The sequence below is a fragment of the Sceloporus undulatus genome, chromosome 6 (assembly GCF_019175285.1).
Source record: "Sceloporus undulatus isolate JIND9_A2432 ecotype Alabama chromosome 6, SceUnd_v1.1, whole genome shotgun sequence".
NCBI lineage: Eukaryota > Metazoa > Chordata > Lepidosauria > Squamata > Phrynosomatidae > Sceloporus > Sceloporus undulatus.
The window spans coordinates 116,842,725-116,868,488 of NC_056527.1; the positions used below are offsets into that span (position 1 = coordinate 116,842,725).

Below are 25,764 nucleotides of genomic sequence, written 5' to 3' on the forward strand. Positions count from 1 at the left end.
CTCCTCCAACACTCACAACCACAATCCCACATTTGCTCTCATTGGCGAGATTTTTTCAAAGGGGCCTGCCACTACTGCCTCTGCCACCAATGCAAAGCCATCAGCCACTCTACAGAATTTTTCTGGCAAATCCAGAGAAAACCAAAATTCACCTTTCTGTAGATTAAAGCCCTCAGGTGGCCCCAAATGCCACACCTGCCGCAAATAGGAAAGAATATTGTTTGGCCAGATCTGCACCAATTTGATGTGAGAGAGGGGTTTTTTAACAGTGCAGACATCCCCCTAGATGTGCCTTTGAGCTCATACAGCACAATCCTACTTAGGAATGCTTCTGCACCTTCCATCTTGGTTGGGACTGAAGAGATGTGGGCAAAAAAGTGAAGCAAAGCACCCAAGCCCAGCATTCCTGCTTGACCAAGTGACATAAGTAACCTGAAAGCCTGAATTCAAAAGATAATGCACTCACTGTTTCAAGTTAATTATGCTTTTCTACAGATCCTTGCATTTAGAAAATATAAATTAATATGTTGTTTTATGGCTGATGTAGGAAACAAGGTTCTTGATTCTCAAAAGAATAATAATTAAAAATCACACCTGGATGATGGCTAGGAAAATACTCAGAACTGAAAAATATTCCATGAGTTAGGTACTTTCCAACACCCCAGCAAACCTCTCAACAGGCACTCTTTGAGAGCAACAACTTTTCTGGGTTGCAGTCAACATCCCTTCATACTCAGAGACTTAGAAGCACACAGATACAACACAGTAAACATTTATTGAACACCTATCACAAGATGAGTTCATGTTTTTAAAGTCTGTAAACAGGTACTGGAGGTGACTAGCAAAAAAAAACCCCATAGCAAACCCCCCACCCCACCCCACAAGCTAGTCTGCATCAGAGCCATGTCCCCAGTCGGTGAGCAAAAGAAGAAAAACTATTTACAGAGCACCAAAGACAAAGCAATTTTAAAAAAAAACCCTGAAATAACCAGTTACCCTCTAGTTTAAAAAAAAAACCTTAAAAATTAGGGTACAACATCCAGATCAACACATTCATACACCTTTTTACTCCTTAAAATTTATTCTTTCTCCTGTTGAGACTTGTGGCACACAATTGCCAAAGGAGCAAGCCAACAGCCAGGGAAACAGGAGATATGGGCTACAAAGGGCTGTCCCTTATTTTGTCCTTTTCCTCCCGCCTGCCCTATTGCCAAATCTAGGGTAAGAAAGCTGCAGTTACTGTATGGCTAATACTGGCTTTGTCCTCACTCAAGTAGGACTTATGATTCATCCTAACTACAGCAGACCCAGGCTGCATCTGCAATGCAGAATGAATTTTGACACTGCTTTTAACTGCCATGGCACAATGCTGTAGAATCTGAGAATTGTAGTTTTGTGAGACATTTAGCCTTCTCCAGCTGAGAGCCCTGCAACAACAAACTACAGTTCCCAGAATTTCATAGCATGGAGCCATGGCAATTAAAGTGGTGTCAAACTTGGTTATTTCTGCAGTGCAGATGCAACTCTAGTGAATAAACTGTTGAGTAGCGAGTTCAAGTGTAGGTAAATCTCATTGACTTAATGAGTCTACTTGAGTCAAGACTAACAGGGTTTGGTTTACACCTCCAAGTCTCACACAGCAGAGGTGGGCAACTCTTCCATAGTCCCACTTCTTCAGATGCTGTATCAAGTGGTATTAAGGCCTCAGCTATAAAGCATATTTATATGTATTTATTATCTTCTCTCCCACTCCCACAACTGTATAAATATGCTTTATACCTGGGTCTTAAATCTTACTCTGTCCTCCAAGTGAAGACATGGTTTGATAGCCACTAAAGCGCTACCCAAAATCTCAAAATTGGTAGGGGTCACACTTTCCCCACCCTGTTGCACCAGGGACTGTTCCCCTGAGGAGAATGTCCCTTTTCTACTACCAATTAGATTACATCAATCTCACACAATCCCCTGCAAAGTATGGCACCACAAAATGTTTGCACCCACCTTCCTTCTCAGTGGTGTACCATCTCAAGAGAAGAGCCGCAGCTATCAGCTCTACATCCAAGCAAACTCTCATTGTCTCTTTGGTACAAGCTTCAGATGTAACCACCAAGAGGCATGCAAACGCCTGGTCCCATTTGCACATGCAAAAAGACATGTTGGCCTAACAGCGCTCTATGCACCCTATGCATGACAGCTGGAGCATGGTCTCTCCCTTTGGGCTTCAAAGGCCAAAGAAGGGTAGGAGATTAGTGACACACAAATGTGGTTCCAACTTCATGTCTCCTGGGCACAGCTGCAAAGTCATGGGACTGCCTGAAGTAGTTCTGCTCCGGCCACTGAGGAGCACAACCAGAGCTGAAGAGAATTGTTCCCATGGGCTGGATGGTGGTCAGATGGAAAGTCCTCTTCCTCTTCTTCATTCCCGCTGTCCCATGGGCTAGCAAATATGCGCTGGCCGGAGGCAGTGGCCATCAGGGGTAGGCTGGGGTGGAGGCTGAGCAAAGTGGGTTAGAAGGGTCAGACAGGAAGGGGTCCACCAAATCCCAGGCACCAGTCTCCCCTGAGCTTCACTGTTCCCTCCATCCCCCATAACTGTGGTTTGCTGGTGCTATGGATAATCCAGTTCAGCAGCCATGAAAAATGCTATACCATACTCCTTGTGCTGGAGTTGCACAGGCAACTTGACTGCCACAAAAGGCCTGCCATAAAATGTTGGGAATTAGGTGTGAATATAGTAGAAGTGGTATTGTTAAGTTGTGGTGATCTCAGACACATGTGCAGAGATAATGCTGGACTTGACACCTTGTGAAATCATTGCATTGGCTGCTAGAAAGTCCCCAGGTCCAACGCAAGGCATCAATATTAGTACACAAAGGCCTGAACAGATTAGGACACAGGTATTAAACCCCCCCACCTTTCCAAGTACTGATCTGCCAGGGATGTTATGATCAGCTGAGAGGCTCTACTTGTGATGCCCTGGAGTTTTGTGGTCCACTGGTGTTGCACACCACACAACAACGATCCCCCACACAGCAAGAATTTCTCAGCAGTGGCACCTCACTTACAGAACTAGTTTGCTAGTTCTGAACTTGGTTAGAATGGACTAGGACTCGGTTGTCCTTTCACATTTGGGTCATTCAGGGGCCAATTACAAACATATTTTAATGATCTGTGCAAATGTTTTGCTTTGTTTTCTACTGCTGCTTGTTGTTAACACCTTTATTATATTTTAGCAGACATTTCTAATGCACTATTTTAGAAATCTGCAGTTTTATGTAGCTTGTTAACCACCCTAAGCAGCAATGAAAAAGGAACGGTCACAAACTGGAATAATTCGTTACCTACTCTAATAACAGAAAATTAATGAGGGATTGAAATTTTCAGCCCTTCTGGTGAAGCTGGACTACATCTCCCAGCATTTGTCATCTCATCTTTTTTTAGCATTCCTCGCCCTTGGCTACGTTTGGCTGATGGGAGCTGTAGTTCAATCACATCGGGAGGATCACACACCACACCTGTGACCTATACCATGCGTGCTGTAAGCTGCCACTGCAAGTATACAGGACAAAGTCACCATCTTTTTCCTTTGAAGTGCACTGCTCTGGACTATTTATCTTGTCCTATATTTTAGGACTGTTCCTTGGGTAGCATGTGGGGTTGGGGGTGCAGTTCTGAATTATCTTGTACTATGATCCATATTCTAAAATCCTGAGTGTTTTTTTTAAGCACACAAGGATTCTAGAGTCCACCTTCTATCTTGGAACTGCGGATAGACCCTAAACTACCCCCCTCCCCAAATCCCACACGGGCCAGGATCCTCCCATCATGCAAATAAGTACCTAATTCCATTGACACAGTCCTGCAGGGCTTGGAACTGCAAACTGGGCTGCAGCACAGGATGTGGGTCACTGCTTGGAGGCTGTGTGGTGTCCCAGATGGTGACGTTCCCCTCGGTGTTCCCACTCACCAAAAACACCCCACTCCTGCAAAGAAAAGCACGGAAAGGCTGGTTGCAAGACTGTCCCCATGGTGGAGATGATGGTCTCTGGAAGGTGCAATGGAAACCCACCAGCTATGCCACCTCCACGCCAGATCATCCACACTGCATAAGTCAAGTAGAAACTGTGGGAAATCTCAGAAGAGAGGCTGCCCTCCTTCCAGCCTAGCAAAAAATTCTTTAATCCTGTACAATTCCCCTACTACAGTCGGCCCGTCTGATACACAGATTTTTTATACACGGATTCAAGCATCCACGGTTTTAAAATGTTCAAAAAAGTATAAATTTCAAATATCAAACCTTGATTTTCCATTTTTTTAATAAAGGACACCATTTTGCTATGTCATTACATTTAATGGGACTTGAGCATTCACGGATTTTGTTATCCGCGGGGGATCTTGGAACCAAACCCCAGCATATAACCAGGGTCCACTGTATAACAGTTCCACTGCCTACCAGTTAGTTTCTGGCACAATTCAAAGTGTTGGTTATGACCTTTAAATCCCTATATGGTTCTGGTCCAGTGTAGGTGTATCTACACTGTAGAAATAATGCAGTTTGACACCACTTTAACTGCCATGGCACCACCCCCACAGAATCCTGAGATTTGTAGTTTGGTGAGGCACCAGCACTCTTTGGCAGAGGAGGCTAAAAGCCTTGTAAAACCACAAATCCCCAGCTTCAATAGCCACATATGGCTGTCGTACTCTTGGTCCATCTGGCTCAGCCACAACTCCCCAGGGTTTCAGGTACATGTTTTCCAGCAGTACTTGAAGATGCTGGGAAAAGAAATGGACCTTCTGGGTGCAAAGCATGGGCTTAGTATTTTCTGCTCCATTTTATAGGCAAACCCTCCCCCCACAAAATGTGTGTGCATGTAGGGGATGGGAGAGAATACAAATACGCACTCACGGGTCCAAGTCAAAATAGAGCCGTTGATTGGTGGCAACTGTGCGGCCCATGGAGAAGAGGATCTCGCCTGGCCAACGAAGGTCCCAGCACAAGATCTCAGCATCCTGAATGGGAGGGAAGGAGAAGCAACACTATGTATTATCAGAAGCGGGTTCTCCTGGAACTAATGGAGATGGCAGCCCTTCTGTCTGTCTGAAACTCGTAGCCTGCCTCAGTGAAGGCAGCTTGAGGGTATATGAAACTGCCCTTAGGTTGGCCATCAGTTGGGAGTGTTTTGCTTGTGTATTCTTGCATGTCACTTGGTGGCCCTTGAAGTCTCTTCCAGCTCTAGCATCCTACCAGTTAAAATGATTTTAAATAATGCCGCTGTAAGACATGCACACAAAGCCCCTGATAGTCCCAGGGAGGGAGGAAGAATATTGCACCCAAAATACTAACAAGGCTTGACCCATGCTTAACCTTAGAAAATTAGGCAAAAGAAATCCCTTTGGGGAGTAGGGGTACATTTACCAGGATGACTCCAGAAGTGAGTGCAAGGCAAGAAAGAGACACCTTCACCATATTAGACAAGGGCATCCTGGTCCTCCCTCCTCTCCATTTCTCTCCTTCTCCTGGCCCCTGCTTGAGTCCCTTACCTTACGGCCACCAGTGAACAAGTGAAAGCCATCAGGGGAAAAGAGAGCATGGGTGATGCCACCTTGATGCCCATGTAGCACAGCCAGGGGGTCACCCTCTGCTAGGGAGTAGAGGCCCACCGTCTTGGAGTAGGATGTGCAGGCGTAGAGGGGCTGCGATGGGCTGAAGGCAATGCAGGAAATGATGCCGTTCTGTCCTTGTTTCTTCACTGAGAAAGAGAAAGGCAGCAACAGAGTTAGGCCCAAAAGCCTTCTCCCATTAGATCATTTTGTTCTTGTGTGCCTTCAAGTCATTTCCGACTTATGGAGACCCTAAGGCAAACCTATCATGGGGTTTTCTTGGCAAGTTTCTTCAGAGGGGGTTTGCCTTCCCCTGAGAGAGAGAGTGATTTGCCTAAGTTCACCCAGTGGGTTTGCATGGTTCAGCCACAATTCAAACCCCGGTCTCCAGAGTCGTAGTCTAATGCTGAAACCACTATGCCACGCTGGCTTTCCCACATTAGGTCAGAAAGATGCTAAAACAGACCTTCTTTACATTTGCCCTACCATTATCAACAACCTTCAGGACAAAGGGGCTCCACAGATGGCCCCTAAAGGGCAACCTTTCCTCACCAGATTGAGACTGTGGCAACCACACACTGCGGTACCAATCTGGCCTTTCTGCAGCGCAAAAAGAAGCTGAAAAGCAGCTCCTTTTTGTGCAGCGGAAAGGGCACCCTAGCTGCTGTGGTGACAGCTTTTTGCCGCTTCTTCAGCGCAGCGGATGCCACCTTTATGCCAGCATATAACGCCAGTCCGTTGAGCCCCAAAGTATGTCAAAACTCCTTATAGTATTCCCAAAATAGCACAAAATTTATTTATTTCTCTTTGTTTTAATTATCAAGGCACAGAAATCTGAGAAAAGGTTTTTATCAACATGAGCAGGTTTTATTTTCACTGTCTCCTGACAGCATCATTAAACATTTTTGGGGGGTTTTGCTATTTAGGGGTTTCTCCAGCTGCTCCAAAATTTTGGGAAGGCAATGTTTACAGTACATTTACAATGAAGAGTGTTGACATGATTTTGGTCTTTCAGAATATTCCCAGGGGACAGAGCAATGATGCAAATACCACTATACACATGCCTGCACTGAAATTCAACAAGAAAGAGGAATGTATAGAGATCTAATGTTTTATGTTAAAATATTCTAATTGTTTATTATGATCCTGTGCACATTTTCCACCCTGTTGCAACCCACAAGAAGGTGATGTTATGGAGGGACAACAGAGGTCTTGAAAGAACCTCTTTTTCCAACTGTGTTGTATGCCTCATTCCTGGCCTAATCGAGGACAGGAATTCTGCTGGTGTCTTGCAGGTGCATATGTTCCTTTAAGGAAATTTGGGGACTTTCTTGTCTAATGAGCAAAATCTGCATTCAATGCAGGGTCGCAGAAGAAGAGCTACCAAGAATGCTGATGTTGGTGCTAGTGCTCCTTTAGTTACGTATTTTATCAAACCAAAGAATGAATGAGTTGGAAGGTACCCCAAAAGCCATCTAATCCAGCGCTAGCCCTAATGCAGGACCCCCAGCTACAGTATCGCAAGCAGGTTGCCTCTTTTTTGAAGATATCCAGAGAAAGACATCCACCACCTTTTCAAACAAATAGGTTCTGCTGTCAAGTGGCTCTTACCATCAAGTTCTTTCTAATGTGTGCTCAAAATCTACCCACCTGTAACTTAAAACCATGAGACCTGATCCTACCTTCTGGCCTGGGTTAGCTGGTTTAAACCTTGGTTTAAACCAAATGACTTTTTTTTAAAACTTTTTTTTTTTTAAACTGATTATTCACATATTTTATTACTATTTTCCAGCCCTCTTAAACAACTGTTTCAATTTAAACATTTTAACTCATTGCCAGTTGTTCACTGTTACGACCAGTAGCCAGGGCCAGTTGCTTCTTTTTAATCACTTTTATTTTATAGGGCAAGAAATGCCATTCAGAAACAAACCCTTCCATTAACATAAAGTTCAACCAAAACAACTTGTTTTTTAAAAAGCACTTTTCAAAGAACAATTATTATTTAAGCTAGCGGCCGTAACATCTGAACTTTGCTACATAATTTTCTGGTTTAGGCCTGTAATGGTGAAGCTCTGCCCATCAATGTAAAAAAAATGGTTTAAGAAACAACAAAAAATGGTGTTTTGGTTTGTTTTTTTAAAGCCTGCCCCCCCCCCAACCCTGCTTCTGGGGCAGCAAAGAAGAAACCTGTATGCTCCTCTCTGTAGCAGTCCTTAAGATATTTTAAATATTTTGCAGGCATGCAGCCTCTTAGTCTCCTCTTCACCTGGCTGAACATGCCCAGCTCCCTTCAACTTTTCCTCTTAGATTTTGTTCTCTGTAAATGTGTAATGTTGACTTTCAAAACAAGACTCCCACAACACAACCAATGCATGACTTCACATGCCGAGAACAGAGATGTAGGATCTCTGCCAAAGATCCCGACTGCAAAGAGAAAGAGATACCTTGCCCAGAAACCTTTTAGAGTACAATCCTCCAGTCAGCCTGGCTGCCATGCTGGCTGAGGGATTTTGGGAGCTGTGGTCACAGAATCATAGTGTTGGGACCATATAGACCATGCAGTCCAACCCCTTCTGCCATGCAAGGAATGCATAACTAAAGCATTCCTGAGAGATGGCCACTAAGCCTCTCTTTAAAGACATTCAAAGGAGACTCTACCACTCTCCAAAGTAGTCTCCAGGTGTTGTTGTTGTGTGTCTTCAAGTCATTCCACCTTATGGCGACCCTAAGGCAACCCTATCATGGGGTTTTCTTGGCACGATTTGTTCAAAGGTGGTTTGCCATTGCCTTCTCCTGAGGCTGAGAGCATGAGATTTTGTCAACGTCACCCAATGGATTTCATGGCCAAAGTTGGGAATTGAACCCTGGTCTCCAGAGTTGCAGTCCAAGACCCAAGCCACTACGCCACTCAGGCTACACTATGCAACTGACTCTTGGCTGCATCTATACTGTCATAGTTCAACACTTAAACTACTATGCCATGCTGGCTCTCAGTCGCCAGGTATACCTTAGTATACCTGCGTAATGCCCAGGAACACATCTACTTTATTAACCAAATCCCCAGGTATACCTGACTCCTTTAACAGAAAATTTAGTACCAGGGCAGCAATAACTTGGGAAGTAAAATTCCTACACCAAAAATAAAATAAAAGAGCAGTTGAATACGTTTCAGCAAACCTCTAATTCAAAACTAACCATACGCACATGTAAAATGAAACAATCATGTCAGCTAAGCTTTCCATAACTCAGTACTTCTCAAATAGTGGGGCGGGCCCCCCGGGGGGGCGCGAGGCTCCGGAAAAGGGGGTGCGGGGCTGAGGAAATAATAATAATTTTAGAGATAAATGATACTATTTACTGTAGCGCGGGGGGGCGCTAAATTCTTCTTCTTCCTGGGGGGGGGGGCATGACAGAAAATAATTGAGAAGCACTGCCATAACAAAATAAAAATATCTCAAACCTTCTAGAGGCCAGTTGATAGCTTCTTCCAAAATGCATTCAAGGATGACTTTTTCTTTCACAACCTTTCACTTTCTGTGAGGTAGTTCTCTCTAATGTTTAAGCAGAAACTTTTTCCTTGTAATTTGAATCCACCAGTTCATGTTGCAATCTCTAGAACAGTATAAAACAAGCTCGCTCCATCCTTTACACGATACCTCCAGTTATTTGAAGATGGCTCTTACGTAACTTGCAAAACCAACTCTGAGTGTTCCCTGCCTAAGAAAACCCTATGAAATTCATGGGGTTGTTATAAGCTGACAAGTGACTTGAAGGCACATGGGTATGCACACACACACACATATTATGTCACTTTTCTAGGTTAAACATACCCAATTCCCTAAGCTATTTCTCATAGGGTTTCATGACTTCGAGACCTTTAATCATCTTATTTGTCCTCCCCTGGACCTATTCCAGTTTGCCAATATCCTTTTTAAAATATAGTACCCAGAACTGGACACAGGATTGGTGTGAGCACTGACCAAAGCTTAATACAGTAGCATTACTCCAAAAGAAGTAACATTCCTAAATTCTGGCCCTAACCAAAGTGAGCTCACCCAAAGTAGGCCTATTCTCACACATCCGGCCGGGACGCGATGTGTCAAACACTCTGACGGTCTTGTTGAAGCCGCAGAAAAGTCGTGCGCCATCCGGGGTGAAGCACAGAGAGTGGGCAGCGGTCAGTTCATCCTAGAAGAAAAACAAAGAGTCAATGGAAAATAACTTCTGGAGAGATTAGAGAAGAAAGCAATCAAAACAGAGGGGGTAAAAGCAAAATTGTTTCAAGAGGAAAAGCATCCAGTGGGCATCTATGGCACATTATGCCCTCCCACATACTCACAAGGTGATTGTAAGGCCTGAAGGTGGCTCTCAGGTCTCCACTGAAAGCATCCCATATATGGATGGGGTTGTCCCGACTGCTGCTGGCCACACTAGATGGGAAGAAAAGGAAGGGATTGTGAGGAGCAGTTGTGGACTAGAGAAGACCAGCAATACAGGTGGGCAACAAAAAGAGTGCGCAGGCATATGAACAAAGGCAAGGAGTGAATTTTCTCAATACGCTAGCCACATTATTTGTATATTCCAAATAATGTATATACTCATGCATAAGTCTAGAAATTTTAGTCTAATATTTGATCCCAAACACCTCAGTTAACTTATCCATGGGTCAAAGAAAGTGATGTACTAACTTTTATTTTTTAAAAAGAAACCATTCCCTGCTGAAAGGCAAGAGTGTAATCTGTCCTGGAAAGACTTGATCATTTATCCAACCTTTAGCGTGAGCCCAAACAGTGATGCCTGCTGGAACTTCCTAAGTTCTTTCGCATTGTTTTCCTTTGCTTCATCCTTTAGATCCTATGTTACAGGCCCCTATGTTTTTACACTTTGATCATATCAAAATCCATAATTCTGGCCCCAAAACCTGTCCTGGACTTATACATGAGATCAACTAGTTGAGTATATACAGTGAATACACCTGGTAATCTGCTGGACAACATGTCAGGCAAAGAAATTAGCACCCAGATCATCCTTTGTTGCAAGAAGTGAGACCTAAGAAGGCTGAAATGGAAGATATGAAGGTATATAGGCAATTCATCTTGGAGAAGTTATTTTATCTTGTAACCCAGCTATCAGAATCTCCCAGTCAGCTCCCAAACTCCACTCCTGCTCTATATAATGCTATGCCAAGGGGGGGGGGGATAGGAATGAACCTTTGGGACCCACAATTTCATTTTTTAAAAGGAAAAGAATTGCATTCATTTTTGGTTTGGGAATAAAGGACAGGTACAATCTCCCAGGATAGCGGTAGAGGAAAGTGGAGCTGGGGCAGCCAAGCCTCAAAAGCTACACTCACACATACCCATGTTTAGCTGGAGTGCTATTTCTTCTTTGGAAGCTGTAAGGCAGAGGTGGGACTCATGTGACCATGCTCAGTTTACTGGACTGCAAGTCCCCAGCTCGCATATAACCAAGGGTGAGGTATGCTGGAAGCTGCAGTCCAACAGCATCTGGAAAGTCACACTATCCTCCCTTCTGCTCCACAGCTTTTAGCTATGATTTCTCCCACTCAAAGCCAGACTCTGGTTCAGTTTCCTCTGTCAATCCCATGCATTTGAAGGCAAGCGCCAGGAGGGAAAGGCAAAGGAAGCAGAAGGGGTGAAAGATGGATTTACAAACAAGTCTGCGGGTCAGAAGAATTCATCAGCGGGAACCAACAGTAGTCGTAGACAGTGTCACCTTCCACCATGCGCAGCACAGGGCTCTGTGGAGAGGAAGAGACAGAGGCCATCAGGGTCAGGAGAGCGGAGGACGCTCAGCTCCTTCGATTTGTAGTTTGGTAAGGCATCAACACTCTTTGGCAAAGAAGGCTAAAGACCTTGCAAAACTACAAACCCCAGGATTCCAGAAGTTGGAGCTGCAGCACTTAAAGTGGTATCAAACTGTATTATTCCTACAGTGTATATGCACCCTAAACATATAGTTTGCAGACACTTTCAATACAGAAGCACATTCTGTGCAAAGGAAAATTCAGTCTAGGGCTTGGAATCAAGTGACTTGTGCAATACAACTCCCAGCTGGCTCCTGGACAAGGGATTCTGGAGTTACAGCCCCCCAAAGGAATAATGATAACTTTTCCCAGAAACCTCCTTTGCAGTCCAAACAGGAAGCACACCAGGAAATCAGGCAGAAGGTATAGTGAACACAACCCAGGAATCGGGGGATGCAGTCTTCAGAGAAGACCCAAGCTACGCCTTCGCTTTCCCCTCTTGGGGTCAATTCAGACATTTGGCCTCCTTAATAAACCATGTGCTGTTAAAGGAAACATCCTCACACCAGAACCAACTGCCTTCTACTCTTATCAGTAGAGGGAAGGCAGAGCAAGAAATGTTTTTAAACATTCCTGTGGCAAGAGCTAAGTGGCCACAGAAACTTTTACTACAGTCTAGATCAATGGGAGTCAATGTTTTGTCCTCCAGACATTTTGCACTCAACCTCCCAGAATCTATCAATATTGACCATGCAAGAGGAGGCTGAGAAATGTTAAAGTGTATGCCATCATAAATATTATCAAACCATGACGGTTATGTATTACTTCCAGAATCCTTTGTGGACTGCAGCTCCCAGAATCCCCTAATTAGCATGTCTTAGGGACTCCTGGAGGTTGTACTCCCCCTCCCAGAAAAAAGAAATGTTGCCAAGATGTGCCTAGACAGCCCTGCTTCTGTCTCTCTCTGCTCTCCCCACTCCGTACCATTTCGGCAATGGTTCCCCATTCCTTAGTATACAGCTCTGCAGGAAGGTTGTAAATCCGTAATGTGTTGTCAGCGCTATTGGTGAGCAGACAAGTCCCATCAGGAGCCCTGGAAAGAGCAGTGTGGCATTAACAGACTGTCCATGAAACCAGGAGAGTCAGTGCCTGGTCTCTCCCGAAGCAGGAAAAAGAAAAACAATATCTAAGGCATCCTTTTGCAGAGAAAAAAACCTGGTTGCACAGTAACACAGGGCAGGTCTACACTGGCCAGAATACTCTGGGCAGCTTCCAGAGTGTTTAGGCCCAGAAGCTGTCCCAAATTCCACTCCCCATTACGTCCACACTCTGGAGCAATGCCATGTGGCTGTCAATACACACATCCCACTATGCCACCCACTGTCGTAATTGATGCTTGGGCACCTCTACATGGCCCATGTAGAGATGCCCAAGGATGCACAAAAATTTTCAAGGATTCTTATCTAGTCATCATGTTTTCCTGCTAATCTCTTTCAAAGCTAGTATTATCCACCCACCCCCCCCCCCACACACACACAACCACTGTTCCAAAATGTATGGTTTAGAACAGTGATTCTCAAACTTTGGTCCTCCGGATGTTTTGGACTTCATTTCCCAGAATTCCTGACTTTTGACCAAGCTGTTTGGGGTTTCTGGAACTTGAAGTCCAAAACACCTGGAGGACCAGCATTTGGGAAACACTGCTTTAGGGCCTGGATTTTCCTTTCACCTGAACTCATCTCACCCAATCCCACTGCATTTACATTGTCCCACTTGCTCTTGTACCCATACACCCCACTCCTCTTTGTACCACACTGGCTCCCTCACTATGTCTACCCATCAAGCCTCTCTTTTCAGCATCTTGACAACCATCTTCTCATTTATTTTATCTTATTTATTAAAATATTTATATCTTGCCCTACATCCAGCAATCTCAGGGCAGCATACAATAAAATTAAAGGCTGCTACCTCTGATCTTAGAGGTGTTTGGTTAAGCAACCAGTCTCCTAAGCAATGTCGGTTTCTGCTCTTGTTATCAGCAGTAATACCAGTTCTGAGAGCAGTATATTAACACCAGGGAGTATTTGTCTCCTTCTCAAGGGTCAGGAAATCTGGCAAAGCCCACCATCAACTCACCACTTGCAGCCCTTCAGGAAATTCTCCACCATCCGGCTGAACTCTGCCCAAGAGCCTGTCAGAAGCTTGGGAGGCTGCGAGAAATCGTACATTGGAAAGCTAGGAGAGAAGCGAAAGGCAAATCACATCTAAAGGGTTTGTCTAAATCACTCTGGTCTTATACAGTAAAAGCCTACCCACCTCCCAACCCCTAACTCAGGGGTGAGGAAAGTTGGGCCCATGGGCCACATGTGGTCCTGGGCTGCTTTTATAGGACCCAGGTCTCAGGAAAAAATTGACCCAAATGCCTGCAAAATATATCCTATGGGGATTGCCACATTTTTTACAACCCTGGGCTGTCAATGTCTTGGTCAATTCCTGTTGGAAATAAGGTTTCTCTTGGGCCTAAAACAGCCCAAAGTGGGCAAAAATGGGTGTGAAACAGCCCTCAGACCTGTGATGTGCATTTGGAGGACAAAACAAAAGTTCCCATGGGGGTGTTGGGAATATGACCAATGCAACCTTTAATCTGTGACAACCACCAACCCCTCTAACCCAAATCCAAATTCAATCCTTTGTTGAAAACACTGCAACTAGGAGATATTCCTACTTAGAAACACAGATTTTGTGCCAGGAAGAAAATTCTGAACTCTTGGATTTCTCTTCTTTCCTCTCCCAGGAGCAGGTAAAGGAACCCAGTATTGTGACTGAGTTGGGCTGCATCTGCACTGCAGAAATAATGCAGTTTGACACTGCTTGAATTGCCATGGCTCAATACTATAGAATTCTGGGATTTGTAGTTTTGTGAGATATATGGCCCTCTCTGTCAGACAGCTACAACAAACTATAAATCCCAGGATTCTATAGTACTGAGCCATGACAATTAAAGCAGTGTCACTGCATTACAATGGGCTCTTGGTATCTGCTGAGGTTTGGTTCCAGGACCTCCCCTGGACAGCAAAATCCATGGATGCTCAAGTCCCATTAAATACAATGGGGTAGTAAAATGGTGCCCTTTGTATAAAATAGCAAAATCAAGCTTTGCTTTTTAGACTTGATATCTTTTTGGAATACAGTGGACCCTTTGTATATGCGGGGGATCCGTTCCGGACCCCCTGCATATGGAACAAAATGCAGGACCTCAAGTCCTGTTGTTTGCTATGGCTGTGTGCATGCACCATTTTAATGCCTGGGGCTTGCCGTCTGCATGAGCTTGAATCTGCAGATGGCAAGCCCGCGTATTGAGTGGCTGCACTGTATTTTCAAGCCATGGATTGTTGAATCTGTGGATAAAGAATCGGTGGATATAGAGACCCAAATGCTATTTTTGTAGTGCAGCTGCAGCCTTGGACTTCTATCTAGCAAACTGCAAGAGAATATCCACACTCACTAATATTCGCCTCCTTCTGTCAATGCTTCTCTTCCGTTGTCCGTATCTTCCTTCTTCTTTTCCTCCAGCTCTTGCTCCAAACACTGCTCAGCATCTTCTAACTGAGGCTCTTCTCCTGGGAGATCTGATCCAGAAAACATCTCACCCAAAGTCCCTTCAGTTTCTAGACCCACATCCAGCCTTGGCACCTCTGCAAAGGGTTCCAAAATGCCTTCCGCTTCCACAATGTTGGCTGATGGCTGCTCCATATTTGCTACAACTTGATCCACAACGGATGGTTCAGCCTCCATCATACAAGCCTCTCCAAGAGCCCAGACTCTACGAAGCGCTACTAGGATAGTGTTTATGCAAACTGATGTCTGGGTTCCAGCCAGACCGCCAAACAAACTTTGAGTGGGCCACAGCGTCAGGTACTTCATTCATCCCCACAAAAAAATAGGGGGCACCAAGGAGTGAGGTTCCTGCAGAGAAAAGAAAAATCACCAAAGTATGCTGAAACTCAAACCCACCTCCTCCTTCGGACATCGTCCAAGCTGAAACCCTTACCCACAACCGCAGAAGTTAGCAGCCGCAAAATTCAGCAGCCAGACAATCACAACTTTCCTTGAACAATACAAAGTGATTCAAAAAAGAAAGGTGCAAAATTATCACATAAGAACAACTCTGTGTATGTTGTGTGCCTTCAAGTCATTTCCAATTTATGGGGGTTTTTTTGGGGGGGGGGGGGGGGGGGGGTGGTTTTTTTTTGTTGTTTGTTTGTTTGTTTTGGCTAGTTTCTTCAGAGGGGGGTTGCAATTTCTTTCCTCTGAATCTGAGAGATTGTGGATTTCCTGCATGGCAAAATGGGGTTGGACTGGATGGCCCTTGCGATCTCTTCCAGCTCTATGATTCTATGATCTATGTTTCTATGCCTAAGGTCACCCAGTGGGTTTACATGACTGAGCAGGGATTCAAACCTTGCTCTCCAGAGTCCTAGTCCAACACTCCAACCACTACACTACACTGGCTCCTAATAGTTTATTTATATCCCGCTTCTCCAAGAGGATCGAGGTGGCTTACAGCAGTAATAAAATACATACTGTATAAAATTAAATCCCATTTTCTCCATCACCTTTTCCATCCTGTCTGGACCCTGCTATAAATTTCTTACAAATCTTCTATTGAGTTTAACTGTTATTTTATATTATTGTTTTGATGTCTTTCTGGTTTAATCTCTTTTTAGTATTGTTGTAATCCGCTTGGATTCCAAGTGATTAAGCGGAATATGAATAATAATTATCCCCTCCCTCCTAAAACAACATCATATTAGTTCTTTCAAGAACAGTTTTACCAGTACAAAGGGACATAAAAGAGCAAGCAAGGACAGATAAATGAGCAAAATGAGAGAAACAAGTCATGCCAGACAAATCTAATCTCTTTCATTGATAAAATTACCAGCTTGGTAGATGAAGGGAATGCTGTGGATATAGTATATCTTGATTTCAGTAAGGCCTTTGACAAGGTTTCCCATGACATTCTTGCATACAAGCTTGTAAAATGTGGACTAGACAAGGTAACTGTTACGTGGATTTGTAATTGGTTGACCGGCCGAACCCAAATGGTGCTCAACAATGGCCCCTTTTCATCCTGGAGAGAAGTGACCAGTGGGGTCCCACAGGGCTCTGTCCTGGGCCCAGTGCTATTCAACATCTTTATCAATGACCTGAATGACAGAATTGGGAGCATACTTATCAAATTTGCAGATGACACCAAATTAGGGGGAATAGCTAATACCCCAGAGGACAGGATCAAGATTCAAAATGACCTGAATAGACTAGAAAGCTGGGCCAAAGCTAACAAAATGAAATTCAACACGGAGAAATGTAAGGTATTGCACTTAGGGCAGAAAAATAAAATGCACAGATATAGGATGGGGGACACCTGGCTGAATGAAACTATGTGTGAAAGGGATCTAGGAGTCCAAGTAGACCACAAGTTGAACATGAGTGAACAGTGTGATGCGGCAGCTAAAAAGGCCAATGCTATTTTAGGCTGCATCAATAGAAGTATAGTGTCTAGATCAAGGGAAGTAATAGTGCCACTGTATTCTGCTTTGATCAGGCCCCACCTGGAATATTGTGTCCAGTTCTGGGCATCACAATTTAAAAAGGATGTTGAGAAACTGGAGCCATGTGTCCAAAGGAGGGTGACTAAAATGGTGAAGGGTCTGGAAACCATATCCTATGAGGAACGACTTAGGGAGCTGGGGATGTTTAGCCTGGAGAAAAGAAGGTTAAGAGGTGATATGATAGCCCTGTTTAAATATTTGAAGGAATGTCATATTGAGGAGGGAGCAAGCTTGTTTTCTGCTGCTCCAGAGAACAGGACCAGGAACAATGGATGCAAGCTGCAGGAAAAGAGATTCCACCTCAACATTAGGAGGAACTTCCTGAGAGTAAGGGCTGTTCGACAGTGGAACAAATTTCCTCAGAGGGTGATAGAGTCTCCTTCCTTGGAAGTCTTTAAACAGAGGCTGTATGGCTATCTGTCAGGGATGCTTTGATTTGGATTTTCTGCATGGCAGGGGGTTGGACTGGATGGCCCTTGTGGTCTCTTCCAACTCTATGATTCTAAATAAGGGTGCATCTACACTGTAGGTATAGTGCAGTTTGATACCAAGTGCTGTAGCTCCATGCTATGGAGTCCATGGATTTGTAGTTTTATGGAGAGAGGGAAGAAGAAGGAGTCCTGTTTTATTCTTGCATTTTATGTATGTATGTATGTATTTCTAGGTCGCCTTTCTTCCAGAAAGGTACCCAAGGTAGTTATGATGCTGCAATGACAGATGAGAAGCCTTGGTTTTTTGGACTGCATCTACACTGCAGAAATAATACGGTTTGATGCCACTTTAACTGCCATGACTCCATACTATAGAATTCTGAGAACTGTAGTTTGTTGTGGCACCAGAACATTTCTCTGAATTCCATAGCATGGAGCCACGGCAGTCAAAGTGGTGTCAAACCGGATTATCCCTGCAAAGCGGATGCGGCCCAGGATAACAATTCCCAAAATTTCCAGACAATTTCTGGGAGTTTTTAATCCAGAAAGCAATTTCTCAAATCTCTCCTGGCGCTCTTTTAAAACAAAACCCATTTATTTCAGCATAAATTTTCAATGGCCATGTCGTTTCTTTTTATTGGGCTGCAGCCAAACAAAATTTATCAATCATAAACTTAACAAACTGCTTAGATTTAAAGGGTGTCACAAAAGACTCCTTCCTCCCCCACCCCTTCTGTACTAAAACCAAACCAGGATGGATATATCTTTGCAGACTTTCTAAACTCTGTGCAATAATAACGATGACACTAAAGATAATCCCATGTTATTATAATTGCTAAGGACATTTTACTGTGATTGTTGTTGTTAATGAGAGTCAATCTAATAATAGTAATTAATAGTTAATAATAATAATAATAATAATAGTTAATCTTAGTTAATAGATGATGACGATGATGATGATGATAACAATAATAATAATAATAGAACATCTATCTGCCTGCAGGTTTGTGCAATGCAAACAGAAGAGCAAAAATTGCACAAATTCCCTTATCTCCTCCAGAAGAATATATAGAGAAAAGGAAAAAGCACTGCTCCAAAAAGTCCCTCCTTTACCTGCCACTATTCTGCAAGCAGCAACTCACGTGCTCTGAGTGGAGGCAGCCATGACACACCTGACCCCGCCCACTTTCCCGGGCCTCAAGTCTCGCGAGAGTTAGAGGAAAGCTAGAACTCTCGCGCGACTTGCTTCTTCTTCTGTGTCCCATTGCAGCAGGGTGCATCCACACACTGCTGGATTAATGCTGCTTGACACCATTTTAAGTGCTGCAGCCCCATCCTAGATTATTTCTACAGTGTAGATGCACATTAAGGCTGCATCTGTACTACAGGATTAGTGCAGTTTGATACCGCTTTAAATTCTCCATTCTTCATAATCCTGGGATTTGTAGTTTTACAAGGTCTTCAGCCTCCTCTGTCAAAGAGAACTGATGCTTCACCAAACTACAAATCCCAGGGTTCTATAGCATGGAGCCAGGGCAGCTAAAGTGGTGTCAAACTGCATTGTTTCTACAGTGTGGATGCACCCTAGGGCTGCTTCTGTACTACAGGATTAATGCAGCTTGACACCACTTTAAGTGCTTTGGCTCCATTCTGTTGAATTCTGGGATGTGTAGTTTTACACAGTTTTTAGCCTCCTGCCAAAGAGGGCTGAAACCCATTGGGTGACCCTGGGCAAGTCACACACTCTCAGCCTCGGAGGATGGCAATGGCATACTCCCTCTGAACAAATCTTGCCAAGGCTGCATCCGCATGGCAAAAATAATCCAGATTTAACTGGCCTGGCTCAGTGCTAGGGAATTTGGGGAGCTGTAGTTTGTTGTGGCCCAAGAGCTCTCTGACGGAGAAGGCTAAATGTCTGGCATAACTACCGTTCCCAGAATTCCATAGCATTAAGCCAGGGCAGTTAAAGCGATGTCACCGTGGATTATTTCTGCAATGCAGATGCAGCCCAAAAAAACCCATGAAAGGTTTGCCTTAGGGTCACCATAAGTTAGAATTGACTTGAAAGCACACAGCAACGACAAACATTTGGGTCTAGAAACCTCAGCCTGGAACCCATCGCTGCTCAATCCTGGACCTCCTGTCTAACAGAGGCCTTCCAAAAGCTGCTGGATGAAAGTCAAGCCAAAGGAAGTTAATATTATATTGGTGATCAAACCCGTGACTTGTCTTTACGCTAGGAATTTGGGACAAAAGCTAAATGCAGCTTTCCCAATCATACCTAAAGGAGGTCTTGTGTACTATGCCACCCTTTGCACTCTTCTAGGGTCATAATCCTCCTTCTTCTGGGATGTCCCAAAATTAATAGATGACCATCACCAACTGGTGACCCAAGAGAGATGTCCAGTCAAGGAGAACAGAGGGGGTGAGTCCAGTGGGTCAGTTTTCTTTAAGTGGATCAGAGTCCATCACAAGCCGAGACAGAGACGGCCAGTAGCTTGGCGCCATCATGAACTACATCATCCGTCCCTGGGCCATCAAAGACCTCAAGGAGGTCATGCGGTTGATTCGGGTGAGAAACTGGGATTCGGAAGGGTCAGCATCTCCAAATAATAGATCAATATGGGGAAGACCTGTGGGATGGGGTTCCTTCCCCCTTAGTTGTCAGAATCACAGCTTGGGAATTTGTTTCAACTCCAGTATCCATCGTCTCCTTGGCCTGCTGTCAGGAGTGGACAATGGGTATTGTTGGCTATTGGGCATACATTTTAAACTGGACTGTATTTTTAGACGGTGAGCCACTTTGGGTCCCAATTCTGGGAGAAAAGTGGGATACCAATCAATAACATTATTAATATTAATTAATAGTTACGGTATTATGAATTTCCCACATCCATCTACTTGTGCTTGCTGTTTGTAGGTGATGGGGTTCATAGTCCAAATTTATATCCCCCCCTCCAATTTCTATCGAGAGGTGTCAAATTAATCCTCTGACACTGCATTCGCACTGCAGAAATAATCCAGTTTGACACCGCTTTAACTGCCCTGGCTCAATGCTAGGGAATCCTGGGAACTGTAGTTTTGCAAGACATTTATCCTTCTCTATCAGAGAGCTCTAGTGCCACAATAAACTACAAATCCCAGGATTCCATAGCATGGAGCCATGGTGTCAGCCTGGATTATTTCTTCAGTGCAGATGCAGTCTTTTTTTAATGCCCTGCAAGCCATTGCCTTTCAAATTTCACTCTCACTTGATTGAGTTCTGTCTCATCTGTCCTTCTTTTAGGATGGTTTGGGGAAAAAGTCTCAATCTCATCAATTAAAATAAAATAAAATAGGAGAAAACACAGGCAGAAGTGTTGGGATGGAGACTGTGGAGCGGAACATTCCTCTAGGAATCCTAGACTTGAGGGCATTTGCAGGGGCTTGAGGTAGATCCCTTTACGTTTCCACAACTCTCTCTAACTGTTTAATCTCTTTCAGGAATCTGCGGCTTTCCATAAAGCTTTGGACCAGGTGAAGACCACCCCAGAAAGTAAGAAATGGCTTATATCACTCTCAGTTAATAATCTGATGGATTACTAGTCTATAATTCATCTATCCCCTGCCTTTTACTCAAGATTGGGACTCAATGGGATCATGCCAATCCCCTTAATTCAGTGGGTCTAACAATAGGGTACAAGCCTTGAGATCCCAGCTGTAAGAAGACAACTAGAAAAAAGACATTCTATCCAGTGTCTAACCTTACATCATCATGATTTATTTGTAGCTTTCAGAGACGATGGCTTTGGGAAAGAGGCCACCTTTGGGTGCCTTGTCGCAGAGGTGCCCCCAGAAGAAAAGACCAAGGAAGGTAAGCACAAGACAGACAAGCTATTCTGGATGAAATCATAAATATTCTGGACAGGACAAGTAGCAACACCTAGTGGGTGGCATTCCTGAAAGGTTTATGGGCATTCATGCAGTTGGCAAACACACACACACATACCCAAAAATGCTGGTATGCACCAGGGGATGATGAATTACAAACTGGCTTTAGGGCACCACAAGTTTTTCCTGGCATCATGCACACTACTTTCTTTTAATGAAAGAAATATACTGGTCCAAAAATTGTATGTTCATTTCTGCTAGGGGTTGGGGAAAAGGTGGCTTGTGGACCATATGTGGTCCTTGGCCCATTTTTGTAGCCCACCCAATACTCTCTCAGATGTGTGCCAATTTCACCAAACGTTTTGCCTTACCTGGGCACCAATAGGTCCAGAGGAGGCCTTCCCCACCCCACAAACATGAATGACTTGTATGTATATCCTTTGTCTTTCCCAAAGATGGGACTTAAAGTGGTTTAGCCGAACTAACATCACATACCCTCCAACGGTCATGATTTGGCAGGGACAGGTCTAGTTAAGCCTCTGCCTTCCCACTTTTCTGTCTGCCTTTAAAATGTCCCGATTTCTCTCTCCTCCTCCCACTTTCTTCCTTCATCCTTAACTTGCACCAAGTGCTGCAAACTGAGTTCAGAGTCCATAAGTAGTTTGCACTCAATTAACTCAGAAGGAGAGAGAGGAGAAAACGGGGAGGGAAATATTCCTTTCCCCTGGATGCATCTGCACTGCAGAAATAATCCAAGTTGACACCACTTTAACTGCCATAACTCCATGCTATGGAATCTCAGGGACTGTAGTTTTGTGAGCTATTTAGCCTTCTCTGTCGGAGAGCTCTGGTGCCACAACAAACTACATATCTCAGGGTTCCATAGCATGGCAGTTAAAGCGGAGTCAAACTGGATTATTTCTGCAGTGCAGATGAAGTGACTGTAGGCTCAGGTAAAAGCAAACCACTGCAGTCTCCCTCATCTTGTGTGTTCATCCTCATTAATAATGATTTTTTTTGACATCTTGACTAAACACTCTGAGGTTGCCTGGCCACATGGGTTCCAATTTTCACCTGTGAATCATCGGAGGGCATGCCATCAGTGCAGAATTTGAACTGCGGGTGGGTGGGATTTTAATTCCCATTATGTCTCAATCTCACGGGGGCTTTGGTCGTTTTGCCCCGTTTCTTTCTCTGCAGGCCACAGTATTATTGGATACCAATTCCACTATGTATCCTATTGCACCTGGGACGGCCCCGTTCTCTTTGGAGAAGATCTCTATGTCATGCCAGATTTCAGAGGTACTGAGGAGGCTGGGCACCTTGAAGCATGTGCAAAGTCCATTTCTCACACCCCTCTGAATCCCCAGAGTTTAGTAGATAATAATCAACAGATGCGAAACTAGGGATGCATCCGTGCTGAAGAAATAATCCAGTTTGACACCACTTTAACTATTATGGCTTAGTGCTATGGGATCCTGGGATTCGTCGTTTGGTGGGGCACCAGAGCTCTCTGGCAAAGAAGGCTAAATGTCTCACTGAACTACAAACCCCAGAATCCTGTGGCATGGAGCTGTGGCAGTTAAAGTGGTGTCAAACTGCATTATTTCTGCAGTGCAGATTAAATCCATGTGGCAATTTATAGTGGAACTGATGTTATTGCTCCCATTTTATGATCTGTCCACACGTTGGCACAATAATTAGGACAGTTTCACCCCAAGCTGGCATTTTCCAGAGGAGTTGGATGCAACTCCCAACTTTCCCAGACATTATGGTTTGGGATTATGAGAATTACAATCAAGTCCATCTAGAAAATGTCGATTTGGGAAAGGCTGGCTTAGAAATCAAAGTGTATTATTGGCATATAAGCTATTGTCAGTGAAAGAAATGCAGGAGAAAACAAGGTGTTATTAACGGAATAGCTGGGAAAGGTGGGTGTCTTGACTACAACACCCAGAATCCCCCACAAATTTGCCATGCTGTCTGGCAGATTCTAGGTATTGTTGTCTAAAATTCTAAATGCCCCTTCCTAAACTACAAATCCCAGGACTCCAAAAGAGGCAGCCATAGGAGTTAAAGTGGAATGATATAGTGCTATGACACCGCTATAACAGTGTAGTGTGATATTCAGAAAAAAGCTCTCCAGAAATCTCCAGCTAATAATAATAATAATAATAATATTAAATTTATTTATAGCCCGCCCAATCACTAGGAATCCGGGTGCGTTACAACAGTAAAAATACATTACAATAAAATACTAAATGGTCCCTTCCCAACCCCCTCCCCAATATTAAAACTAGAATTAAACAATCAGAGTTTAAAAACAATAAAATGCAATACAGCATTAAGTTAAAATTAAAAACGATTTGGCAGGCAGAGAGACATATATCAGAAAATTTAAAAGAATGTGATCGGAATTTCCTTCCAGGATTTGAATCCCTGCTCAACCACGGAGACCCACTGGGTGACCTTAAGCAAGACACACTCTCTCAGCCTCGAGGAAAGGCAAAGGCAATCCCCTTCTGAACAAATTTTGCCAAAAACCAGAAACAAAACCTTGTGATAGGGTCATTTTAGGGCCACCATAAGTCAGAAACAGAGACACTCAACAGTAACAACAACAACAACAACAACAACAACAACAGGTAGAATCCATTGATTCAAGTGTGTCCCTCTGGAGCAGCAGCGTTAATATCAAATTGTCTGATACTGGATTCATTTGCCTTCTTTTCCCCCACCCTCCATTTTCCTGGACAGGCAAAGGCATTGGTACAAATTTGATGAAAAAAGTATCCCAGGTGAGTCAAACTGTGAGAAGGGAGAATTTGGACTGGTTGTGAGGAGGGATGCTGGGAATTTCAATCCCCCCAAAAGGGGGGATATTACCAAGCTCTGGCAGACAGAAAGGTCCACAGCTTCACCCTTGTTCTCACCCCCCCCCCCCAAATGGGAAACAGCATGCCAAGAAGTCTTCCCTTTCTTTCATGGGGACCTTTACCTGCTGCCCACTGTCTCCACCCCAACAGTGTCATCCATGCACTCCCGCATGCCCCATGTGACGCCACTGGTGTCACCTGATGCATGTTGCACTTCCTGCAACCCTTAGCGATGTCACTGGTGTCACCTGGCGTATATTGCATCTCCCACATCCCCCAAGTGATGCCAATGTTGTCACCTGATGCATGTTGCACTTCCCACACCTCTTAGTGATGTCACTGGTGTCACCCAGTGTATGTCGCATCTCCTGCATCTCCCAAGTGATGCCACTGGTGTCATTCAATGCACGTTTCACTTCCCACACACCCCTAGTGATGCTACTGGTTCTGGGGGCAGTTTGACTGAGATTGCTCCCCCTCTGTCTCCTTCCACAGATTGCCCTGGAGAAAGGCTGCTCCCAGTTCCGTTTCATCTCAGATAAGTGGAACCAGCCAGCAATGAATTTCTACACCAAGCTGGGCGCTGTGAATGTCACAGACCTCAACCACTGGATTGTGTGCCACATCGACCAGCCAGATATAAAGAAACTGGCAGAGCAAGTGAGAGAAGAGCGGTCTGGCTAGACTTTGCCGCATCTCCTTTGGTGCCCAGGAACCTGATCCAAAACGTCTAGATTTTATGGTTTTGTGAGAAGCTTTACAAAATCCAAAATACTCCAAAACCCAACACTGTCTCCATGGGTGGCTGAGACAGTGACACCTTTGCTTTTGGATGGCTCAGTGTACACAAACTTTATTTCATGCACAAAATTATTAAAGATATTATGTACTGTATACACGTACCTTCAGGCTGTGTCTATAAAGTGCATATGAAACATAAAGGAATGTTGTGGTTTAGACTGGGTTCTCATTTCCAGGAAATTTCATAATGTACATATATGCAAATACGGGTATTCCCAAATAATACTAATATAAATAATATAATAAATAAAAATTTTATTTTTATACCGCCCTTCCATAGATCAGGTTCACAGCAAATATCAATAAAACACAACATATACATTCAGGTTAAAACAATTACACAGCAGCAAAATAAAACAGAATAAAACCCCCGTTAGCCAGTCCTCTTTGCCACAGAAGAGGAAGGGAGGCCCACTGGACTTTAGTCGGGGAATGCCATCTGAAATAGAAAGGTTTTTAGGTCCTTTCTAAATTGGGCCAGGGAGGTGGCCGAGCGGAGCTCTGTGGGCAGCGTGTTCCAAAGGGCCGGGGCGGCGATGGAAAAAGTCTTCCTCGTGGTAGAGGTCAACCTAGCCCCTGGCACCCTAAGTAATTGCTGCCCAGATGTTCTGAGGGTGCGGGACGGAGAGGCGGTCCTTCAGGTATCCTGGGCCCAAGCCATTTAGGGCTTTATAGGTCATTACCAACACCTTATATTGTGCCCGGAAGCGAATAGGCAGCCAATGCAAGTCTTTAAGCATCGGTGTAATATGGCTGGCCCTGGAGGTTCCAGTGACCAGCCTGGCTGCCATATTCTGTACCAT

General features: G+C 44.2%; 2 protein-coding genes across 4 annotated transcripts; one reads left to right on the forward strand and one right to left on the reverse strand.

Moving 5' to 3' along the window:
* Window positions 1-756: 756 nt before the first annotated feature.
* WRAP53 (WD repeat containing antisense to TP53) lies at window positions 757-18,607 on the reverse strand. Of its 2 annotated transcripts, XM_042477122.1 has the most exons (11): window positions 18,528-18,607; window positions 14,877-15,337; window positions 13,508-13,606; window positions 12,356-12,464; window positions 11,277-11,365; window positions 9,944-10,034; window positions 9,660-9,792; window positions 5,545-5,753; window positions 4,910-5,013; window positions 3,840-3,983; window positions 757-2,494 (listed from the first exon to the last, which is right to left on the reverse strand). In XM_042477122.1, the coding sequence occupies exons 2-11, from the start codon at window positions 15,293-15,295 to the stop codon at window positions 2,302-2,304; spliced, it is 1,590 nt and encodes a 529-aa protein (XP_042333056.1). In that variant the 5' UTR covers window positions 15,296-15,337; window positions 18,528-18,607; the 3' UTR covers window positions 757-2,301. The 2 variants fall into 2 exon arrangements, with proteins under 2 accessions (XP_042333056.1, XP_042333057.1); XM_042477123.1 differs by lacking the exon at window positions 757-2,494 and having other exon boundaries at window positions 3,849-3,983; window positions 4,906-5,013.
* A 1,242-nt stretch (window positions 18,608-19,849) lies between these two features.
* Window positions 19,850-25,029, forward strand: LOC121934839 (thialysine N-epsilon-acetyltransferase-like). Of its 2 annotated transcripts, XM_042475725.1 has the most exons (6): window positions 19,850-19,986; window positions 20,898-20,949; window positions 21,184-21,267; window positions 22,485-22,586; window positions 24,042-24,082; window positions 24,656-25,029. In XM_042475725.1, the coding sequence occupies exons 1-6, from the start codon at window positions 19,924-19,926 to the stop codon at window positions 24,842-24,844; spliced, it is 531 nt and encodes a 176-aa protein (XP_042331659.1). In that variant the 5' UTR covers window positions 19,850-19,923; the 3' UTR covers window positions 24,845-25,029. The 2 variants fall into 2 exon arrangements, with proteins under 2 accessions (XP_042331659.1, XP_042331660.1); XM_042475726.1 differs by lacking the exon at window positions 22,485-22,586.
* The last annotated feature ends 735 nt before the right edge of the window (window positions 25,030-25,764 follow it).

Bases quoted from the DNA above. Each gene is read 5' to 3' on its own strand.
- LOC121934839 (XM_042475725.1), top strand. From the start codon at position 19,924: ATGAACTACATCATCCGTCCCTGGGCCATCAAAGACCTCAAGGAGGTC. The intron at 19,987-20,897 runs GTGAGAAACTGG...AATCTCTTTCAG, and splicing joins AGGTCATGCGGTTGATTCGG to GAATCTGCGGCTTTCCATAA. The intron at 21,268-22,484 runs GTAAGCACAAGA...CTTTCTCTGCAG, and splicing joins AGAAGAAAAGACCAAGGAAG to GCCACAGTATTATTGGATAC.
- WRAP53 (XM_042477122.1), bottom strand. From the start codon at position 15,295: ATGAAGTACCTGACGCTGTGGCCCACTCAAAGTTTGTTTGGCGGTCTG. The intron at 13,607-14,876 runs GTGAGTGTGGAT...CTTCTCTCCTAG, and splicing joins ACAGAAGGAGGCGAATATTA to CTTTCCAATGTACGATTTCT. The intron at 5,014-5,544 runs GTAAGGGACTCA...CCTCCCATTCAG, and splicing joins TGTTCACTGGTGGCCGTAAG to GATGCTGAGATCTTGTGCTG.